Source organism: Aquarana catesbeiana, linkage group LG04 (genome assembly GCF_042186555.1).
Source record: "Aquarana catesbeiana isolate 2022-GZ linkage group LG04, ASM4218655v1, whole genome shotgun sequence".
Classification (NCBI taxonomy): domain Eukaryota; kingdom Metazoa; phylum Chordata; class Amphibia; order Anura; family Ranidae; genus Aquarana; species Aquarana catesbeiana.
This window is the reverse complement of record NC_133327.1, coordinates 16171765-16194429: the sequence shown is the minus strand read 5'-3', so window position 1 is coordinate 16194429 and position 22665 is coordinate 16171765. Positions and strand designations below refer to the sequence as shown.

The following is a 22665-nucleotide window of genomic DNA, read 5'->3' as shown; positions in this document are numbered from 1 at the left end:
TGTCTATGAGCAAGGAGCAAAGGAAAGTGCTGCAGCAACGTTGTAACGCACTGCGATAAAACACAAGAACAGACCCTATACAAACCAAGGCTTCTTGCATTGTCCAACACTAACCAATGCAGCCCAATAGGGCTGGCATAGACCAGTCCTTAGTAAAGAGAAAAAGCAACAAAATGTTTCTATTAAAGAGCCTGGCATTGGGGGATGAAAGATCACTTCCTCATTAGGTAAAGTAATGATGCAGCAGTATGTGGCTCCTGTGCATCTTATATTGCTGCTCTCATAGTATAAATGATGTGGAGTGTGTGTGAGGACAAATATCCATGGAAGAAACAATGTCTGCCCATTATTCCCAGCCCAGACCTGGACAGGGGCCCGGCATCCACTCCTTAAGTCGATTACAAAGTACAGAAGGACTTCAGGGACCTTCAAAGAGGCTAAGCACAATTCACTATCTAGAAATAGCCGAGTTATAGCGTGCAAGCAGGCTTGATGGCGGACTCACCTTGATGGGAGGTTTACGGGTGATGTGGGAGACCAGGAAGTTCATGGCGATATCCTCGCAGTTAATATACTCATCCACCATGTCTCGGATCGCCTGCGGCATCACGTAGGAGTATAAATAGGCATAATACTGTGGAAAGAATACACAACACCATATAAATGTACGCTTTACTAAGATTTCTATTCAGCTGCGCTACACAGAATACAACAGGTGCTCTTTGATGTAAGCAGATTCCTGCCTTGCGATTTCTACACTCACCTCCGATATCATCTACCGATCTACAGCCCATGGAAGATGCGTGAATGCTTGTCGATTGCCATAATTATCCTAAACAAAGTCACGTGAGCTCTTGTCAACTACCATCATGAGCCTAAACAGAGTCACGTGATCTTTTGCTAGTTGGCATCATAAGCCTAACAATCACGTGGTCTCTTGCCAATTGGTATCATGGACCTAAACAGAGTCACGTGTTCCCTTGTTAATTGTTATCATGAATCTAAACAAAGTCACGTGACTTCTTGTCAACTGGAATTAGGAGCCTAAACAGAGTCACTTGATCTTCTGTTAAAAAAAAAAAAATTGGCGGAACTCCGCTTTAAGTCAGCAGCTACAAATACTGCAGCTGCTGACTTTAAAAAATATGGCCACTTAGCTGTCCAGGGCGCCCGCGATGTCGGGTGGAGGCACTGCCATCTTCGGTAAGGGAATCAGGATGTGAAGCCTTGCAGCTTCATAGCCTGGTTCCCTACTGCGCATGCATGAGTCATACTGCGCGATTCCACTGGTCCCTGCTGTCTTCTGGGACCTATGTGTCTCCCAGAAGACAGCAGGGGGGACGGAGGAGGTGCCGGATATAGCATAGATATCCGCGGATACTGTGGCTATCTATGCCCGGAAGTGGGAGCAAATACCTGGATTATACCTCCAAATGTGACACTGGAGGGGGGGGGGGGATTCTGAAAAGTGGAAGCTCCATTTTTTGGGTGAAACTCCGCTTTAAGTGGCATCATGAGCCTAAACAGAGTCATGTGATCTCTTGCCAATTGTTATCGTGAGCCTAAATAAAGTTATGTGATCTCTTGTCAACTGGCATTGTGAGCCTTAAAGTCACATGATCTTTTTATCATCATGAACCCAAACAGAGTCACGTCATCTCTCATTCATTGTTATCAGGAGCCTAAACAGGGCCAAGTGATCTCTTGTCAACTGGCATCATGAACAAAGTAACAAGATCTCATCAATTGCCATCATGAATCTTAATAGAGTCACACAATCTGAATGGAGCGCCCGAATGGAGTGTGAATGGAGTGCCTTAATTCAAAAGTCATTTTCAACATTTTGAGATCTGCAGCATTAAAATAATTCCTGGTGATTCTGCCATGACGATCCTTGTTTGGGCACTTCCTGTTATAGCATGACTATGTTCTGTTCCCGTCTGTGCTTCTGCATTTTCCTGCTGTCACACGGGCTTCTGTTGGAGACTACAAGTGGACATTTTATCACATTATAGGGGCAGTGTCCACTCTAGTCACCATCAGTAAACCCACCCTCGGAAATGCAATGCTGTCCTTTTTCAGCGACATCATAAAAAATCTCTCCCTCTGTGGTCACTAAACTTCTAATAGCTGTGATGCTAGTAACAGAAGATCCCTGGGGGTGATGGCGTAAAATCAATTGTTTTTTAACAAGCGTAAGCTGCTGTTTTCTATATACAGAGAGAGAAGGATACAGAGCTATGCATAGTTTTTTACCTTGTGGAAGAAGGCAGCTCCTGTCAGCACCATGGACAGCTCACAGGAATAGTTGGAGTTGTAGAGCCAGGACTGGTGAGGGATGTCCCAGGCATGATAACGTCCAGGAAAGCCAACAATGCGGTCCCGGGCTTCCCTCCACACACTGCAATACAAAAAGGAGGAAAAGACTGTAATGCACATCTTTAATCACTGTATAGAGAACACCCCACTACTAAAAACCCCACACAAATGAACTGTCTACATAGTATAAAGTAATAGAAAGGGCAGTAACCAACCAGATTTCGGTTTACTCAAATGCTAAAACAAATGATTGGTTGCTACAGCATACTAAGCATGTTCTTGTAGAGTCTGGCTGTGGTACCAAACACAAAAGCACATAAAAATGTGTACTAAAGCACATTAAATCTGAAATAAACTCTGCAACTTTTTATTTTTTCTTAAATGGGCTTCCACGAGCGGTTAGTATATGTGCATCATGGCAAAACACCTACGACCTAGCATGATTGTCGGCGATGGCTGCAATATAAGCCCTACCCCCCAAATAAACCCTACCCTGTTTCCCCGAAAATAAGCCCTACCCTGAAAATAAGACCTACAAGGACTTTAACTAGGGCTTATTTGGGGAGTAGGGCTTATATTGCAGCCATCACCGACAATCACGCTAGGTCTTATTTTCGGGGAAACGGGGTATCAAATAACCTCCTCTAGAGCTTCCGCTGGTCATGGGCGCTTCAATCTTTTCCAGGTGTCTTCCTTTCCCGGTTCGGTCTGTTTGGCTAGGCCTTGATGATGTCACTTCTGCACATGCACAAGGAAGTCACATCATCATGTCTAGGACAATCTTTAACGCGAGGCAAAAGGGACAGCTACCCCGAGCCCGAACATTGTGGGGCCCAAAGCAGCTGCCCCTTGAGCCCCACGATGCCTGCAAATAGCATGCTTACAAACAGTCCTGGGACAGTCTCACCAATTGGTCCATTGTTCTGGGATGTCCGTGTCTCAATTTTCAGTAATGTGCAGCATGTCTCTACTGTTTCCCCTGATCACCATGATGACCGGACACTGAGGCCACAGCATTAGGATCAGGTGGGATCTGTAGGTAGACAGCATGCAGGTCTGCAAGCAGGCTCAAATCCCTGTAAGGAGCCTGCAGAAAACTACGCCCTGGTCCCGCCCCACTCTCCAGAAGCACAGATATTGTTTTTATGCGTGCTGCTGGGCGGTCTGACTGCGGAAAGAAGATCTTTGCACTGTAAGTCCCAAAGTAATTGTAGACAGTATAAGTAGCGATGCCCCACTGATATGACCTAGATGGTTGAAAAAACCGTGCTGGGGGTACAGTGGTATACTGCATCATTTTCGGATTCGGCCATCCCTTCCCACAGATGCCGTGGTCGGGGAAAAAGGGAATGGAGTGCGAAATGCATTCCATCAGCCTTAGCGTCAATAGAGGGCAGATGATATATCAACTGCCCAAAAGACTTCTGATCTCTCAAGAGAATTTGTCATAACAAAATTGTATCACATATGGGCCGTTTACAGTAGTTTCTAGGCAGTTGCGTTTAGAGGCTTTTTTTGGAACGCAAAAAATGGGTTCAGAAGCTGAGTTTACAGGCATTTCAAATGCTAAACGCAGTAACTTGCATTTAGCCACGTTTGGTTTACAGGCGTTTTTCGCTATGTAAAAAAAAAAAAACACACACACACACACACACACACACACATATATATATATATATATATATATATACATACACACATACATACATACATATATATGAACAGTGACACAGTACCAGAACCTTTAAGCTGACCCAGCAGTAGATTAGATTAAGAAGCGTCCCCCAATTGAGTCACCAGGCCCCTCTCGAGATACCAGCCTTCCGCACGGTCCTCTCCAAAGACGGGTCCTCCCCTGGATCTTCTCAATTGTCTGGCTTCTTCCTGCAGGACAGACAGCACAGGACCATCTCCACAGCAGTAGGCCCCAGACAGGCCTCTGGGCCTACTTACACGGCTGCAGCATCGCAGCCCTCCGGCCTGGAAGGCCACGAGGTTGAACTCTCTGTCACATACCTTTAAGCCATTAGGGCCAGCAGGTGAAAGAGAAAAGAAAAATGGCGTTTCCCCCTTAAGTACCCTCTAGAAAGCACGGCAGCGGAACACCTCTGCCGAGTTGCTTCCGAGAAGGAAGAGCACTCAATATACCTCAGCTTGTTGCTTTTCCAACACTGACCTATGGTGACAACGACACCTACAGGTGACAGTGTGGAACTGCACGCAACACAGCCAATGCTGGAACAGAGGCTAATTTAGCCATAGATTAAATTTGAACTATGTACAGAACAAATGACCCACTAAATTTACATATAAGCGGTAGATTAGAAATCTACCAGCGCTACACGAGCAAATTGGATGTGATTTTGACAGCATCCAATTGGCATGACATGTGAATGTGACTGGCTTCACAAATGTCATTTATCTAGTATGTCAATTTTTTGTTTTTTTTATATAATAAAAGGCAAACAAGACAAATAGAGAGGGTGAATCTCCCTAATGGGGGCACAAACAAAAAAAACTGACAAGCATTCTAATCCCACTCTGGGGGAGCGCAGCATGGCGATCTGGGGTGCATTGTCCCCGAAGACGTGGCTCTATACCCATGTGATCAGCTGTCCAATCAAAGCTGATCACATGTAAACAAGGAAATGCCGGTTTATCGGTGATCAGTGATGCCAGTCAGTGCCCAGCAATGGTGCCTATCCGTGCTCATCAGTGCTGCATATTAGTGCCTCATCAGTTCCGTCTAATCAGAGCAGCCTATTAGTGCCCATCAGTGCAGCCTCATCAGCGAAAGGTGAAAAATTTTCGGTCTAATTTTTTTTTTTTTTTTAAGCAAAAAATAAAAAACCCAGTGGAGATTAAATACCACCAAAAGAAAGCTCCATCTCAAAAAAATGATAAAAAGGTCATCTGGGTACAGTGTTGCATGACTGCACAATTGTCAAAGTGTGACAGCGCTGAAAGCTGAAAATTGGTCTGGGCAGGAAGGGGGTTTAAGTGCCCGGTATTGAAGCGGTTAAGTAAAAAATAAAAATGGTATTCAAATGTGAGAGGGGGAGTGAGAAGGCAGGGGAAAAATAGGATTTTTGACTTACCGTAAAATCAGTTTCTCTGAAGTTCATTGACGGACACAGCAGTTCCTTATTCAGAACCATAGGGTTATATCTCCCCATACAGGAGTAAGAGACTAGGCAGAAAAAAGACTTGGCTATGCCCATGGGCAGTCCTAGGTGATATACACCCCCCTCTCTGCTACAGGCCTTCGGTATTGTCCCAAGCAGTGTCAGAAGCATTAAAAACTCCATAGAGGGGTGGGTGCAGTGTCGGTAAATGAACTCAGAGAAACTGATTTTATGGTAAGTCAAAAATCCTATTTTCCCATTCGTTCATTGACAGACAGCGCTTCCTTATTCGGAACCATAGGGATGTCCCAAAGCAACGCCAAACATGAGGGGTGGGGCAGCCAACAAAAAAACAGGCTAACCAGACAACCTGGAGCTCAACAAGAACAACTGGAGCCCACCCACACACAGGTGGCATCCGAGGAAGAGGATAACACCGGAGTCAGCACCGGGTTAAAAGGAGGAGCTTCCACCTGCTAAAAACGCCATCTGGACTACACAGTAATGGCCGCCGCTGCCTGAACACAAAAACCACCAAATCATGGTCGCCGAGCCACACAAACATGGTCACCAGCCATAAGAAGTCAGAAGGTACTAGGGAAGTGACGCTGAACCTTGGCACCCCAGATGTTTTAGAACTACATTTCCCATGATGCTCATGCACTCTGCAGTATAGCTGAGGATCATGGGAAATGTAGTTCCAAAACATCTGGGGTGCCAAGGTTCGCCATCACTACACTAGGGGGAAAAGACGCTGGCTACTGCAAAATGGCCACCGAGGCTGACACAGACCCCAGAAAAGCCCCGGAATGAGAGAGGGGATCCGGGCACCGGACCCCCGGAAGCACCCAGTGCCTCCCCCTGGTAAGCACTGCACCTGGCGGTGCACGTCCCCTGCCCACCAGTACTCAACCCCATCCCTCAGGATTCATCACGGCACCACACTACCCCATATAGAGGAGGGAAGGGGAAAGGGGGGCTTACCAGGGGACCTGCAGTGACCATCAACCCCAGAAAGAGAGGGTGCAAGAGCGGAGGGAAACCAGCAGGACCGACCGACCCAGGGAGGGGGCCGCGTCCACCGCAAACCCACCAAGGGGAGAGGGGGGACATTTGCTCACCATACCAGGCAGGCACTGCTCCAGACAGAACCTCCTTGCCACCAACTTGGAGGGGCTGTCGCCCATGAGGGACGCTGCGCCTCGAGACCCGGTCGTATGCGACCTCGCGGGACGTTTAACTTGCAGGGCCAGCCCCCATCCAGTGGGGCTATGTTGCGGCTGACCTAGCGCGTAGCTGCAGTCTGCACACGATCGCTGGCCAGACTGGGGAGACCGCTGGATCAAGTGTCCAGCCCGTCGCCCAGTCTGGCAGTTGATTGCAGATGTCACCGGGAAAAATCCAGGAAAAAAAAAAAAAAAAAAGAAAGAAAATTTGCCAGGACTAGAGATCCCAGCAGTGAACTAGGTCCTTACTCCTGACTAGGCAGAAAAAAAAAAACTGAAGGCCTGTAGAAGAGAGGGGGGTGTATTTCACCTAGGACTGCCCATGGGCGTAGCCAAGTCTTTTTTTCTGCCTAGTGTCCAACTCCTGTATGGGGCGATATAACCCTATGGTTCTGAATAAGGAAGTGCTGTGTCTGTCAATGAACGAATGAGAAAATGAATGTTACCTTAGGGTGAAGGTTTGCTTTAAGTGGGCTTTAATGCCCAGGAGGCAACGTGGCTTCTCTATAATGTGACTGCTATGACTGTGGCTCTCACAGCAGTCACATGATCGGGAGCGCGCTCTCAGCACACAACCTCAGGTGGCTGTCCATCCATAGGTGCATTATGTGGTCAGCAAGAGGTAAAAAAAAAAAAAAAAAGAAAAAAAGAAAAAAAAAAAAGAAGACTACAGTTCATTATTTACATGGACCTGTGCCTATGACAATCCAGTAAACTATATAAATATGTTAATAAATTACAAAACCTCCAGCATGGATGCTAGTTAACCCTTACACCCCCCAGCTGACCGTGTGGATTTCAGATGGAACGAGCCATAAATGCATTCAAATGGTGCAGAATGTGATAAAGCAAGGCTGCAGCAGACTGTAAGAAAAGCTCATTATTAAATTGCACCGCCTTCCTTCCATTTAGAATATCATTACCTAGTTATTTTATGGAGATGAGGTATTATGAATTTGCTAGTAGGTCATTAGCTAGCAGGGCATAATTAAACGAGGCTTTTGGCGGTACACAAGGGAGTCTAAACACAAGGCGCATCGCACTTTACCTCCAACAATTAGCGCTCCATAATATCAGCGCACAGCCCCGGAGGCTATTTCTGGGCAGACAATAAGCACTTAACGGATCATCTATCACTCCAATCCTCCACCAGCGGCTGAAAACAGAGAGCGGATTCCGTAAAGAGGACGACTATTTATTATTAAGGGGTGAAATCATTTTTCTCCTCCCTTCTTCATGGCCTGTGCTCTGCTGCGGTTCTGTATCGCATGCTTTTCATTGTGAAATGCAATCATGTGGCACCGACGTAATCGCTGTCGGAAACTTCTCCACGTGCTGAGCCTGGTGCGATTCAGTATTTTCAATGAAGTAGAAACAAGCTTTTCCCGTTGAATACATTTTAATGGAAAGCTTTTGAATTTCAAGTATAGAAACAATGAGGAAGACAAAGTCAATAATATATATACACATGGCTTAGTTTAGAGGGGTGGGGGTGGGCCGCAATGGTTCTAATATTAACCACTTGACCTCTGGAAGATTTACCCCCCTTCATGACCAGGCCATTTTTTGATACGGTACTGCGTTACTTTAACCGACAATTGCATTGTTGTGCGACGGTATGTCCTTTTTTTTCCCCACAAACAGAACTTTCTCCTCTCACCTCTGTTTTTTTTTTTTTTTTTTTTTGCGCTATAAACACAAAAAGACCGACAATTGTGTGGAAGAAAAAAAAAGAAAAAAAAAAAAAACACAATATTTTTTACTTTCTGCTATAAAACATATCCAAAAAAAATAAATAAATAAATGATTGAATAACAAAAAATTTAGGCCAATATATACTCTGCTACATATTTTTGGTAAAAAAAGAAAAAAAAAATCCCAATAAGCGTATATTGATTGGTTTGTGCAAAAGTTATAGTATCTACAAACTATGGGATATTTTTATTCATTTACTAGTAATGACAGCGATCAGCGACTTATAGCGGCACTGCTATATTATGGTGGACGGTGACACTGACAGACACTTTGCGGGGACCAGTGACACCAATACAGTGATCAGTGCTAAAAAATATGCACTGTCACTGTGCTAATGACAATGGCTGGGAAAGAGGTTAACATCAGGTGAGATCAAAGGGTTAACTGTGTGCCTAGCCAGTGTTTTACTACAGTGTGGGAGGTGCTTTTACTAGGGAAAGGCATGGATCCATATCAGTGCTTTGCAGAGAAACAGGCTCCATGCCTTCTCTCCTGTCAGAACAGCAATCTGCCTTGTTTACGTAGGCTGACCGCTGTTCTGCCTCTCTGCTCTATGATTGGCGGGTGCCCGGCGGACATCGAGTCCACGGTGCCGACCGCTGGGCTCCCGCTGTGTGAGATCACAGTAGCAGCGAGCTAACGCATATGCGCCTCCAACCAGGAAGAGCCGGATCATATATATATATATATATATATATATATATACACATATACACACACACACGTCATCCGGAGCAGAGGTGCCGCCCAGTAGCAGTAAAACAGCTATAGGTGGTGGACCTTAGGCAGTTAAGGATTTACAGAGATGCTTTCAGGGCGGATCAGAGCAATCCTGCTTGGTCAGCGCCGGCACAGAGTGTCACTCTGGTCTGTACCAGAAGCCCTGGGGCGGGGGGGGGGGGGGGCAGTTGGAGAGGGTGGACATTGGTCGTTCACTTTTTTTTTTTCTTTTTTGAAAAGGTGAACTAACCCTTTAAAGCCCAACTCCAGGGAAAGAGCTAAATACACAGATGTTTTACCAACCAAAGAATTTATAAATTATGCCCATCCAGTTCTGAGATATATACAGCTCTGCCACACAGACCAGCCCTTTCCTGGGCGGATTTTTCTCTGCTGCAGTTGAGGAACACTTAGAAGTCCTGTTCCCTCCCCAGCCCCTGATTGGCCATTTAAAGAAGCTCTCTGCTCTCTCCTCCTGTCAGTATGCTCTTTGCACCGCAGCACAACTGAAAAACTTCTTGTGCTGCTTTCCCCTCCCCATCTCTGAGCTCTTCTGATCTGCATTCATGTGTGTTTTTGTTATTTGCCTAAAGTTTTTTTTTTTTTCTGAAATCGGCTAATTGGAACTCCTAGCTTTTTGCCCAGATAAGTAACTAACCACCCCCCCTACCACACACTCCTTGTAGCCCTGCTCTTGTTCCTGCCAAGATCTGAACGTGCAGCAGGTTCCAAAACTGAAACGTTCTTTTTATTAATCAGATTGCAATCATCGCACAGGGCTGGGGCACAGGATTGGGAGGGGGAGGGGAGCAGGTTTTCCTCCAGTAGAGATCAAAGTAGTCAAATGATTTCATCCAGGAACTGGATCCAGTACATTTAACAGCAATACCAATCCTTGAAGAAAATGTCATTTGTAAGCCTGAGCAGTGTCTAGGCTTCATCACTAGATTCATTTTGCACAAAGTAGGGTGTTGAAGGGGGGGGAGGGGTGAGTGCAGAGAGCACCCTGCTCCTCTGGAATTCATTAAAATGTAACACCACATTAAAATCAAGCCAACAACTTCCCAGCTCCTGCTAATTATGTAAATGAAGTTTCCCCTACAATTCTAATGAAAATATGAATTATTAAACCGATGCGCCACAGAGAGTTCCAGCAATAGAAAAGGACGTCTCTTGTGCAATTACAGTGCGGCACATTTAGAGATCCGGAGAGCAACGGAGCTTCCAAATTTTCCTCTATTGGATCCTAAGCCCCCCCATTCCCTCTCCCCCCCCCCCCCGGGCCGATCTGCTTTCATAGGCAATTACCCCTTTATTAGGTCTGATGTATAGCGGGTGATCGTAAACATACAATTTTACTACCAAAGTGAACGCCAACTACCTTACAAAACACTGGGATTTTTTTTTTTTAAATCCGCATTTCCTTATTGAAAAGAGAAGGCAAATAAAACATTGATCTAATACAAATATCTTGTACAAAAAGGATATAGAGATGTATATTCACAAAGCACAAACTGCACCATGTGTACTCCCTTGTGTATTGTTACCAGTTTACAGGAGGAAGTCAAAGGTCTTCAAACCTGAGGATTAAAAGGACTAAACCTGAGGATCCAGGTATGGATTTTTTTTTCAAAGGTACATTGGTCCAGCTTGGACCAAGGTAAGTATCTATATTCCATCCCTGATGGACCACTGGGAAAGCAGAGAATCACTGTAGTAGTCACTGCTACTACAGCAGGGCTCAACAAATCTCAGGCACCAGATCACTAGAAATTGTGTCCTGGCACCTGGGCTTTTGTCAGCCTTATTCACTGTTGCGGGGATGCAAGATTTGTATCGCTCAGTGCTCGGGATTTGTACAGGGCCTTGAAAAAGTATTCGTACCCAATGAAATTTTCCACATTTTCTCATGTTAAAACCAAAAAACGTAAATGTATTGTATTGGGATTTTATGTGATCGATCAACACAAAGTGGCACATAATTGTGAAGTGGAGGATAAATGGTTTTCAAAATTGTTTACAAACATCTGAAAAGTGTGGCGTGCATTTGTATTCAGCCCCCTTTACTCTGAGACCCCCAACTAAAATCTAGAGGAATCGATTGCCTTCAGAAGTCACTTAATTAGTAAACAGAGTCCACCTGTGTGTAATTCATTCTCAGTATAAATACAGCTGTTCTGTGAAGCCCTCAGAGGTTTGTTTGAGAACCTTAGTGAACAAAAAGCATCAAGAAGGCCAAGGAACACACCAGACAGGTCAGGGATAAAGTTGTGGAGAAGTTTAAAGCAGGGTTAGATTATAAAAAAAATATCCCAAGCTTTGAACATCTCACAGAGCACTGTTCAATCCATCATCCGAAAATGGAAAGAGTATGGCACAACCGCAAACTTATCAAGACATGTCCGTCCACCTAAACTAACAGGCCGGGCAAGGAGATCATTCATCAGAGAAGCAGCCAAGAGGCCCCTGGTAATTCTGGGAGAATCTATAAGTGGTGCTCTCCACAAATCTGGCCTTTATGGAAGAGTGGCAAGAAGAAAGCCATTGTTGAAAGAAAGTCATAAGAAGTCCTGTTTGCAGTTTGCAAGAAGCCATGTGGGGGACACAGCAAACATGTGGAAGAAGGTGCTCTGGTCAGATGAGACCAAAATTTAACTTTTTGGCCTAAAAGCAAAACGCTATGTGTGGTGGAAAACACTGCACATCACCCTGAACACACCATCCCCACTGTGAAACATGATGGTGGCAGCATCATGTTGTGGGGATGCTTTTCTCTTTAGCAATGGACAGGGAAACTGATCAGAGTTGACGGGAAGATGGATGGATCTAAATGCAGGACAGTCCTAGGCTTCAAGTACACAGGACGTTTTTACAAACTCTCCTGACTGATTTAACTTGACAGATAGTAACCCACATTTAAAACGTCAGTTTTGCTGCGTTTAGCAGTGTTTTGCCGCTTTTTTTTTTTTTTTTTTTTTTTTTTTTTTTAATAGCCAAAAATTTAAAACGCCTGTAAGTGAAACGCAGCTAAATGCGAGTTACCGCGTTTAGCAGCGTTTGAAATGCCTGTAAACTCAACTTCTGAACGCATTTTTTTGCGTTCCAAAAAATGCCTCTAAACTCAACTGCCTAGAAACGACTATAAACTGTACATGGACAGATAAGATAACAGAGGGGCAGTTGAAAAAAAACTCCCAACTGCTCCTAAACGTTCGTTCACCAGCAGAAGTGTACATAAGGCCTTAGAAGAAAACCTGTTAGAGTCTGCAAAAGACTTGAGACTGGGGTGGAGGTTCACCTTCCAACAGGACAACGACCCTAAACATACAGCCAGAGCTACAATGGAATGGTTTAGATCAAAGCATATTAATGTGTTAGAATGGTCCAGTCAAAGTCCAGACCTAAATCCAATTGATAATCTGTGGCAAGACTTGAAAATTGCTGTTCACAGACGCTCTCCATCCAATCTGACAGAGCTTGAGTTATTTTACAAAGAAGAATGTGCAAAAATGTCACTCTCTAGATTAGAGGTCGCAGGCCGATATATGGCTTTTTTTACTTAATCGGCATCAGCCGATTGTGCTGATAAAAAAAGCCGATTATAACTTCAGAGGGACTTGCAAATGACTTCTGTAATAGAAGTCAATGCAAGTTTCCTGAGGTTATCTGTGGAGAGGATTCTCTCCTCCCTGGGCAGCCTGCCAAGTCTGATAAGAAGATACATTGAATCTTTTCAGGTTCTTTTATCAATGAGCTGAACTCTGTGTGTAGAAGCTCTCAGTTTAACCATTTAAAGACCAAATCTTTTCTGACACTTGTTGCTTACAAGTAAAAATCCTGTATTTTCTGCTAGAAAATCACTTAGAACCCCCAAACATTATATATATATTTTTTTTAGCAGAGACCCTAGGGAATAAAATAGCGGTTGTTGCAATAGTTTATGTCACATGGTATTTGCGCAGCGGTCTTTCAAACGCAATTTTTTTTTAAAAAATACACTAATGAAATTAAAAAAAAAAAAAATAAGCAGTAAAGTTACCCCATTTTTTTTCGTCCAAAAGTTTTGATTACCTGTTTTTGTGTATTTAATATTTAAGATATCGTTATTTTTTTTTTAATCTAAATTATACATACAAGTGAACTGATTGGAGGTTTGTTTTGTTTAATAAATGTTTAAATGTAAAAAATTTTCTGTATTACTTAAGGCTGCTTTGACACTGGAGCGGGCATGCGTTGACGGTAAAACGCTGTTAGTTTTAGTGGCGCTTTACCGTCATTTTAGCGGCGCTATTCGGCTGCTAGCGGGGCGCTTATAACCCAGCTAGCGGCTGAGGAAGGGGTTAAATGCGCCCCTGAAGCGCTGCTGCCGAAATGCTTTGCAGGCGCTTCGGCAGCGGTGCGCATTCATTTCAATGGGCAGGAGTGGTGGAGGAGCGGTATACACCGCTCCAAAGATGCCGCTTGCAGGACTTTTTTTAAACATCCTGCCAGCGCATCGCCTCAGTGTGAAAGCACTCGGGATATCACACTGAGACTGCAGGGGAGCCGTTCTACAGGCACTTTACAGGCGCTATTTTTAGCCCAAAAGCGCCTGAAAAACGCCCCACTGTGAAAGGGGTCTAACTGTTAGATTTTATGAGATAAAGGGGAAAAAAAAAGAAAAAAAAAAATCGGCCTAATATATCGGCCCCAAAAAATCGGCATCCTATATCGGCCATCGGCCACCGCGATTTCTAAATATCGGCATCGGCCAGAGAAAAACCCATATCGGTCGACCTCTACTCTAGATGTGCAAAGTAGAGACATCCCCAAAAACACTTGCAGCTGTAATTGCAGTGAAAGGAGGTTCTACAAAGTATAGACTCAGGGGGGCGCTATACAAATGTACCCCACACTTTTCACATATTTGTAAAAAAATGTGAGAACCAATTATCATTTTCCTTCCACTTCACAATTATGTGCCACTTTGTGCTGATCTATCACATAAAATCCCATTAAAATACATTTATGTTTTTGGTTGTAACATGACAAAATGTGGAAAATTTCAAGGGGTATGAATACTTTTTCAAGGCACTGCAGTTCCGAGCGCCGAGCAGGTAGTTTTTTTCTACATTTAGCCCTCCTGTGGGCAAGTAGCAGAGCTCACTTGTCAGGTTGAAGCATCCACGCGGTAAAGTGCCCCCGATTGCTATGTATCCCGGGCCCCCCCCATGACCATCTGCAGGCCCGGAACCACTATCCTTCCCATCTGGTTCCTTGTTACAGTATTTGTAGCTGCTGCCTTTATTTTTTATTTTTTTTTTGGGGGGGGGGGGGCCTAGAGTTCCTCTTTAAGGACCAAGCCTTTTCCAACACTTGTTGTTTACAAGTAAAAAGCAGCATTTGGAATACGTGGAATGGCGACAAACTACAATACTTAAAAAATCTCCATAGACAAACGCTTTAAGGTTGCCAAGGTTCACCATCACTGTCCTAGATCATAGAGGTGATCAGAGACGATCTGGTCTCCATTTACCTCTATGGCCAGTCGAGTAAACCATTGGATCATTTCCCAGTCTCTCCGGGAAGCCCGAGAAACACCAGTGAGCAGCAGCTAATCAGCCACTTGGATCACTTTTATGACAAACAGAATCGCCGACTGAGGGAAAAAAAAATAAAAAAACAAAAAACGGGGTTATGGCTGATAGATTCAGCCATAACCCCAGTAAACCACTTCAAAGCCACTATGTAAATATATGTATTGAGGTCGGCAAGTGGTTAAATGTTACACTTATAAGCATTTGTGTGATATCTCTTTGCACATCTCGAATACAAGCCCAAAACCATAAACTATCATCAAGTAACTGTACAAAAATATAAGCTCAAGTCGTTGAACTGCACTTTGAATCAGTGCCTTGAAGCAGCAGCGGAGCTTTACAAATGCATGAAACAAAGAGCCCCCTGGGCTTCCAACCTATATAACAGAAGTGTTTAAATGGGTCTTTTGTTATGAATAGGTGGACTGAGTACAGTACTAGGGAAGTTCTGTATTGTTCGGTGTATTGCACTTCTGTATTTTTGCTGATTATAAATTGATCCAAGCGGCTCCCATTTCAATTACCACCCAAGACACCATCTATTTGAAGTTTGTATTTTCACTCGTGTTTGGGAGGGGGTTCCTTCCACAGCCCAAAAAAAACATTACTGGTAGGTGATATGAACAAACCAGCCTTAGATTTCTTTCACACAGGCTAGGAGGTTGTAAAAACAGGCGGCTGATCTGCATTTTTACACCCCAACCACCTACCTACAAGTTGAGACAATGACCCTCATGAGTACACAGCAGTCATGCAACACTCTACGCAAATGAAATTTAAGTGGCGGTTCACACCAGCGCGATGTCAGACATCACCACACTGCTGTGCAGATCACATGCCATGTCTGTGCGATGCGAATTCAGCCATACAGATTGTATGGCTGAATTCGCATTTGGACCAAAATCGTGCAGGACCCTTTATGGTCTGCACCAGAATCGTATCGCATGGGTGTTCACACTTATGCTGATCTCTGTCTGAATTCACAGTTCACACTGCGATATGGAAAACCAATCTGGGGGTGTCATTAACTTTCTATTGACATCCGCAGCAGTTCGCATAGTGCAGTGTGTACTGCCTGCGAGTTCCATGCGATGCGAGAGCCGGCACTGGAATCGCAAACGTGTGAACTGGCACTAAATCATTTTTCCACACAAATAGAGCTCTCTTTTGGTGGTATTTGATCACTACTGGGAGGAGATATATATATATATATATATATATATATATATATATATATATATATATATATATATATATATATATATATATATATATATATATATATATATATATATGATTGAACTTTGGAAAAAAACAAAATGAAAATATTCGGTCATAAATAACCAATAAAATTTCTAATTTCTTCATAAATTTAGGCCAAAATTTATTCTGCTACATGTCTTTGGTTTAAAAAAAAAAAAAAAATATATATATATATATATATATATATATATATATATATATATATATATATATATATATATCGTGCAAACCAATTAATATACACTTATTGGAATTTTTTTTTGTTTGTCAAAAACATGTAGCAGAATACATTTTTGCCAAAATTTATGAAGAAATTTGAGGTTTTTTATTGGATATGTTTTATAGCCCAAAGAATATATATATATATATATATATATATATATATATATATATATATATATATATATATATATATATATATATACAGTCTATATATCTATATTTATTTATTTTGCATTCTTTTATTTAAGAATTTTTAAATATTACAATGCAAAGAAAACATATGAAAAGCACTCACTACAATCATCAGTAATATATAAACAAATATTTAAATTCAAATAAATAGTAATAATAAGATAAATAAAATAGAAAATAATTACCAAAAAAAATACAAATTTATGTTTCTCTTCTTGTCATAATATGGACAAAAAAATATGAGTAAATGCAGTGTTAAAAACATATATAACATGACATGAGATTACACAATGAATGATTAGGTAATAGACTGTATAATCGAGGAGAATAAAAAAAATAAAAATGTAAAATAAAAGAAATAAAATTTATATAATAAAATTAGGGCTGAAACAACTAATCGATTAATCGGCAACTAATCGATTATGAAATGAATCGATTACTATTTTCATAATCGATTAATCGGCTAGTAACATAATGGGGTTAAAAAAGCCAAAATTAGCCCTATATAGTACAAAAAGAGCAAATAATCTCTACTGTAAATATTACTTTCACTGTTGCACAGTAAAAAAACAATTTATTTATTTTTTTTAACTACATTATTAATGGAGTTAAAAAATGTCTTAGGCCTGGTTCCCACCCATGTGTTTTTTTGGTGCTTTTTGCAGAAATGCACTACAGTTCATTTAACATTCACATCTATGCTTTTTTCAGCTGCTGTGTATTTGGAAAGCGTCAAGGACCTTTTTCAATGCAAAACGGTGCTTTTTTGGTTCAATATACTTCAATGGAGAAGCTGCAGAAAAGCATGTAATATTACAGTTCTGTTTGAAAATCTGCAGTCTAGAATTTTTTTTTCTTTAACCACTTGTTTACAGGGCACTTAAACCCCCCTACTATCCAGACCAATTTTCAGCTTTCAGCGCTGTCGCACTTTGAATGATAATTGCGCGGTCATACAACACTGTACCCAAATGAATTTTTTATCATTTTTTCACCACAAATAGAGCTTTCTTTTGGTGGTATTTGATCACCTCTGCAGTTTTTACTTTTTGTTTAAAAAAATGTAAAAATGTGAATTTTTTTTTTTTAAATATTATTATATTATATTTTGTTATAAAAAATTTAAAAAACGGGTCATTTTTCTCCTTCATTGATGTACGCTGATGAGGCAGCAGTGATGGGCACTGATGGGTGGCACTGATGGGCACTGATGGGTGGCACTGATGGGCACTGATGGGTGGCACTGATGGGCACTGATGGGTGGCACTGATGGGTGGCACTGATGGGCGGCACTGATGGGCGGCAGTGATGGACACTGATGGGCGGCAGTGATGGACACTGATGGGCGGCAGTGATGGACACTGATGGGCGGCAGTGATGGACACTGATGGGCGGCAGTGATGGACACTGATGGGCGGCAGTGATGGACACTGATGGGCGGCAGTGATGGACACTGATGGGCGGCAGTGATGGACACTGATGGGCGGCAGTGATGGACACTGATGGGCGGCAGTGATGGACACTGATGGGCGGCAGTGTTGGGCGGCACTTGTGGGCAGTGTTGGGCGGCACTTGTGGGCAGTGTTGGGCGGCACTTGTGGGCAGTGTTAGGCGGCACTTGTGGGCAGTGTTAGGCGGCACTTGTGGGCAGTGTTAGGCGGCACTTGTGGGCAGTGTTAGGCGGCACTTGTGGGCAGTGTTAGGCGGCACTTGTGGGCAGTGTTAGGCGGCACTTGTGGGCAGTGTTAGGCGGCACTTGTGGGCAGTGTTAGGCGGCACTTGTGGGCAGTGTTAGGCGGCACTTGTGGGCAGTGTTAGGCGGCACTTGTGGGCAGTGTTAGGCGGCACTTGTGGGCAGTGTTAGGTGGCACTGATGAGGCAGATGTCCCTCACAACCGAGCTGGTGATCGGCTTTTTTTTCTACTTACGCTGTCAGCGTGAGTAAAAAAAAAAAACGATTACCGATCTTTTGTTTACATCATGTGATCAGCTGTCATTGGCTGACAGCTGATACATGGTAAGGGGCCGGGACCAGCCCCTTACTCGGATCGGTTAACAGCGGAGTCTCAGTGACTCTGATCACAGCGCGCAGGGCGCGCGCAAGGAGCGTGCACAGGGGAGGCCGTCATATGACGGCCTCCCGGGAATTAAGGTCCGCGCTGTGGCCATCATTCGGCCATAGCGCGGATGTCTAGTGGTTAAATAAAAAAATTTGATCTGAGTCCAGATTCAACCTCTAATAGTATATAGAGTATATCTTCTGTCTGTTATTCTCAGAGAGGATTAAAGATTTTACTCCCTAACCATATAGTTGGTTATTTATATTTACCACTGCGTATTGATATTTAGGAATAAATTGCCTTTTTTTAAACTTTACATATTAACTAAATTATACACCACACTTTAAGGTTATTAACCGATTAATCGAAACAATAATCGGCCAACTATTCGATTATGAAAATAATCGTTAGTTGCAGCCTTAAATAAAATATCAAGTAGAATAGTGATGAGGTGGAGGGCAGATATTATTTGGTTTGTGTAACAGTTATAGCATCTACAAAAGTGTAAAAAACACAAAAAACGATTGATCCTGTCAGAAACCTAAGTGAATAACTTCCTGTACTGCACCCTTTGATTACATTGTGGTCAGCTAACTCTGAGGACTACAGAACTACACTACACCCTTCTTTTTGTAAATTTAGCAAAGTATTTCCAAGCAGAGTTATTGGCGTTTTGTGAATAGAAACAAAATGTGCCCGAAAATAAAATAAAAAAAGGGGCCAGTAATGGCTGAAAATAGGAAAGGAAAAAAAAGGTGCCGATAATGGGCGAAAACAGAAAAAAAGGTGCCGATAATGGGCGAAAACAGAAAAAAAGGTGCCGATAATGGGCGAAAACAGAAAAAAAGGTGCCGATAATGCCCGAAAATAAATTCATATTCATTTAAATTCATGAAATTAATTAAAAAGTCGAATATAGTACAAGTATATATAAAAAAATATATATATATATATAAATATAAATATATATATATATATTTTTTTTTTTTTTTTTTTATATAATATATATATATATATATTTTTTTTTTTTAAACTGTATTTTGGTTTTCAGCCAATGCATCCTAAATGTTCATTTTTGATCCAGAATTTTCATTTCAGTGCATCACTAGTAGAAATATAAATACATACTGGCAAAAATAGCCTGTCACACAACAGATTGACCTCAAAAAAAGGTAACATAAGTCTCCCAAAAAGACAGTAAAGCTGGGTCATTAGTTAAAGCAAGCCAGAATGGTGATGCACCGAACACCATGGTGTCTGGTAACCTCTACCCTTTTTAGTAGTGAAAAAAAAAAAAGAATAAAAATAAAAAAGGAAGGCCTGGGAGAAATTAAAAAATAAATAAAAAGGAGGAGGAGGGAAAGAATAATTCCGTCTCTCTGCACCACCCACAGCTAGACTACTTCAGCCTGTTGACCCAGCTGGATCCGAGCTGAATAAGTCTGAGTAAGCCTGACCTACACAAAATCATGCCAGTAAAAGCACTTTTTCAAAACTCCCTTCTATCTTATGGAGATGGGGAGAGGGGGTAGTTTCTGTAGTCCTGTCTTAGGGTGGCAACACTGTTCTTCTCTATAGATACAGCAGTGCTGTCACTCTTGGGCAAAAGTAAGTTACTGGCAGGATCAATACCTGAAACTAAAAGAGAAGAAAATGCTTAAAAAAAAAAAAAAGGTAACAAATGCAGTCGGCACATGTAAGGACTGGTAAGATGCAATATATTACATTTTTACTCTTGGGTTTAGACACACTTTTAAAGACGTGAATGTCCACTGTCACGCCATATGGTGGATAGCTCTGGGCGGTATGGAACAATAACACAAGATATATGAAGTTGTGTGCAAGGATCTAATCAAGTCACAACATCACCTTACTGGCACATTACTGCAGAAAAAGCCAGCCTAGGGCTAGAGATTTCACAACACTCCTCGCTCTGTTCATCGCTCTCCCCCACTTCCCTGGCAGGACTCACTCCCTGCCGATATTAAATAAAAGGAGCACAACTCTGCCAAAACAGAATGTCAATAATAGAAATTGGAATAAATAGAACAATGCGTCTTTTGATCGATAAAATGTATCCTGGACAATCTCTATCAAAGACGATTGCTTATATTTTGGGCTGTGGAGGAAATGAGAATGCGCTGACTCATCAGTGCTAGTGAAGTGTTTAACATGTTTATGATTATGTAATAAAAGGGTGTTATTACTATTCCTTCTTGTTTTGTTGTATTACACCCAGTCATGTCCTGTGTAATAGTGGAGGACAAGCCGTTATATTGGAATATAACCGCATAGTACATCGGGGTCACATCCTGTATGTTACTGGAATCATTAACCACAAAAATTAGGAGGTTTCAAGATATTTGGTGTAAAGAGCAAGAATGAACTTTTTTAACTTAAAGGTCTTTCCCCTTGGAGTTAACTGTACACAGGGAACAATCACGCTGTTTCTCATCCCTGCGAAGCAGGGATGAGAAACTTTGAGATCATTAGTAAAAATCGGCACACGTTACACATAGTTAGGCACATATTTAACCCCTGGATCACCCTACATGCTAACCCCTTCCCAGTCAGTATCATTAGTACAGTGACAGTGCATATGTTTAGCATTGATCACTGTATTAATGTCACTGGCGGTTAGTGAGTCCCTGTTCCCCCCCCCCAGTGTCAGTTAGAGACAGATTTCCCACCGCACTATTGCAGCCCCATTATAGCTCTCTGATGACCGCCATTAGTGGTATAAAGAAAAAACATTCTAAGGTCTTGTTCTCTCTAACAGTTGTGGGGAGATAAAACCCTGTAGTTGAGCTGTGCTTTTACTGTATGTATGTGTGTATATATATATATATATATATATATATATATATATATATAGATAGATAGATAGATAGATAGATAGATCTATCATATATATATATATATATATATATATATATATATATATATATATATATATATTATACACACACATATATATATATATATATATATATATATATATACACACACACATACATACAGTAAAAGCACAGCTCAACTACAGGGTTTTATCTCCCCACAACTGTTAGAGAGAACAAGACCTTAGAATAGCCTTTCCTAACCTTCTCAACACAGAACTCTTGAAATAACTTTGCGGTCTCAGGGAACTTCTGCTAAAAATAACTATATCTATAACTCATGATACATTAGTGTGATGGTCAGTGAGAAGAATGCTCCTTATACCTGTGGTCATTGGTAAGAATTACCCCCTTACAGATAGCTAGAAATATCAATGGTATTAATGGGAAATCATCTGAGGCAGATACTGCCCATTGTTCAGGAACCCCCAGCAACCTTTGGAGGAACCCTGCGCCTTAGACACTCTTTAGAAGTCTGACGTGTCTCTACACGAGGAGACAGATTCCTTCACCTCTTGTCAGAATCCCTGCCTGCTGTCAATTACAAGGAAAGATCAGACCTGATGGGGAACTAGTATCTCAGCTTTTCCATCAGACTCCACCCACCGCACCGTCACTGGTTGCTGGGAGATTATCGGCTTTGAAACCGACAGCCTCATTAGCAACCAGCGCGGGGTGGGGGAGTGTAAACATTGGCAAACAGGTCGCTCTGATCCACTGCGTACAGGGACGGGCACTCTGCCTGTTTCTGTACTCCATTTTACAGTTGGTCTTAAAGTGATTGTAAAAGTCTCATTTTTTTTTTTTCTCTAAAAATAACAAACATGTTATACTTACCTGCTCTATGCAGTGGATCTGCACAAAGCAGCCTGGATCCTCCTCTTCTCAGGTCCCTCTTTGGCTCTCCTGACCCCTCTTTCCTGTCAAGTGCCCCCACAGCAAGCAGCTTGCTATGGAGGTACCTGAACCAAGTCATTGTTTCCTGTGTCCATTCAGACACGGAGCCCCGATTTGGCTAGGCTCCCCCTCTCTCCCCTGATTGGCTAAGTGACTGATTGACAGCAGCAGGAGCCAATGGTGCCGCTGTTGTGTCTCAGCAAATCAGGGGGAGAGTCCTGGATGGCCCAGGAACTCGTGGACATCACTGGAGAGAGATGAGGCTTAAGTATCAGGGGGTGCTGGGGCAGCTGCTGCACACAGAAGGTTTTTATCATCTTAATGCATAGAATTCATTAAGATTAAAAAAAAAAACCTTCTGCCGTTAGAACCACTATAAAAGGAGAGGTACAGTCAAGGCTCATTTGGCTGTA

At 42.4% G+C, this 22665-nt stretch overlaps 1 protein-coding gene across 1 annotated transcript in view; it reads right to left on the bottom strand.

Moving 5' to 3' along the window:
* The window catches only part of EXTL3 (exostosin like glycosyltransferase 3), a 164108-nt gene that overhangs the window by 5681 nt on the left and 135762 nt on the right, over positions 1–22665 (bottom strand). The window contains exons 4-5 of the mRNA XM_073624869.1: positions 2257–2401; positions 506–634 (exon numbers count right to left, since the gene is read on the bottom strand). Of these exons, the coding sequence (XP_073480970.1) occupies positions 506–634; positions 2257–2401 (274 nt within the window). The remainder of the gene's footprint in view (positions 1–505; positions 635–2256; positions 2402–22665) is intronic.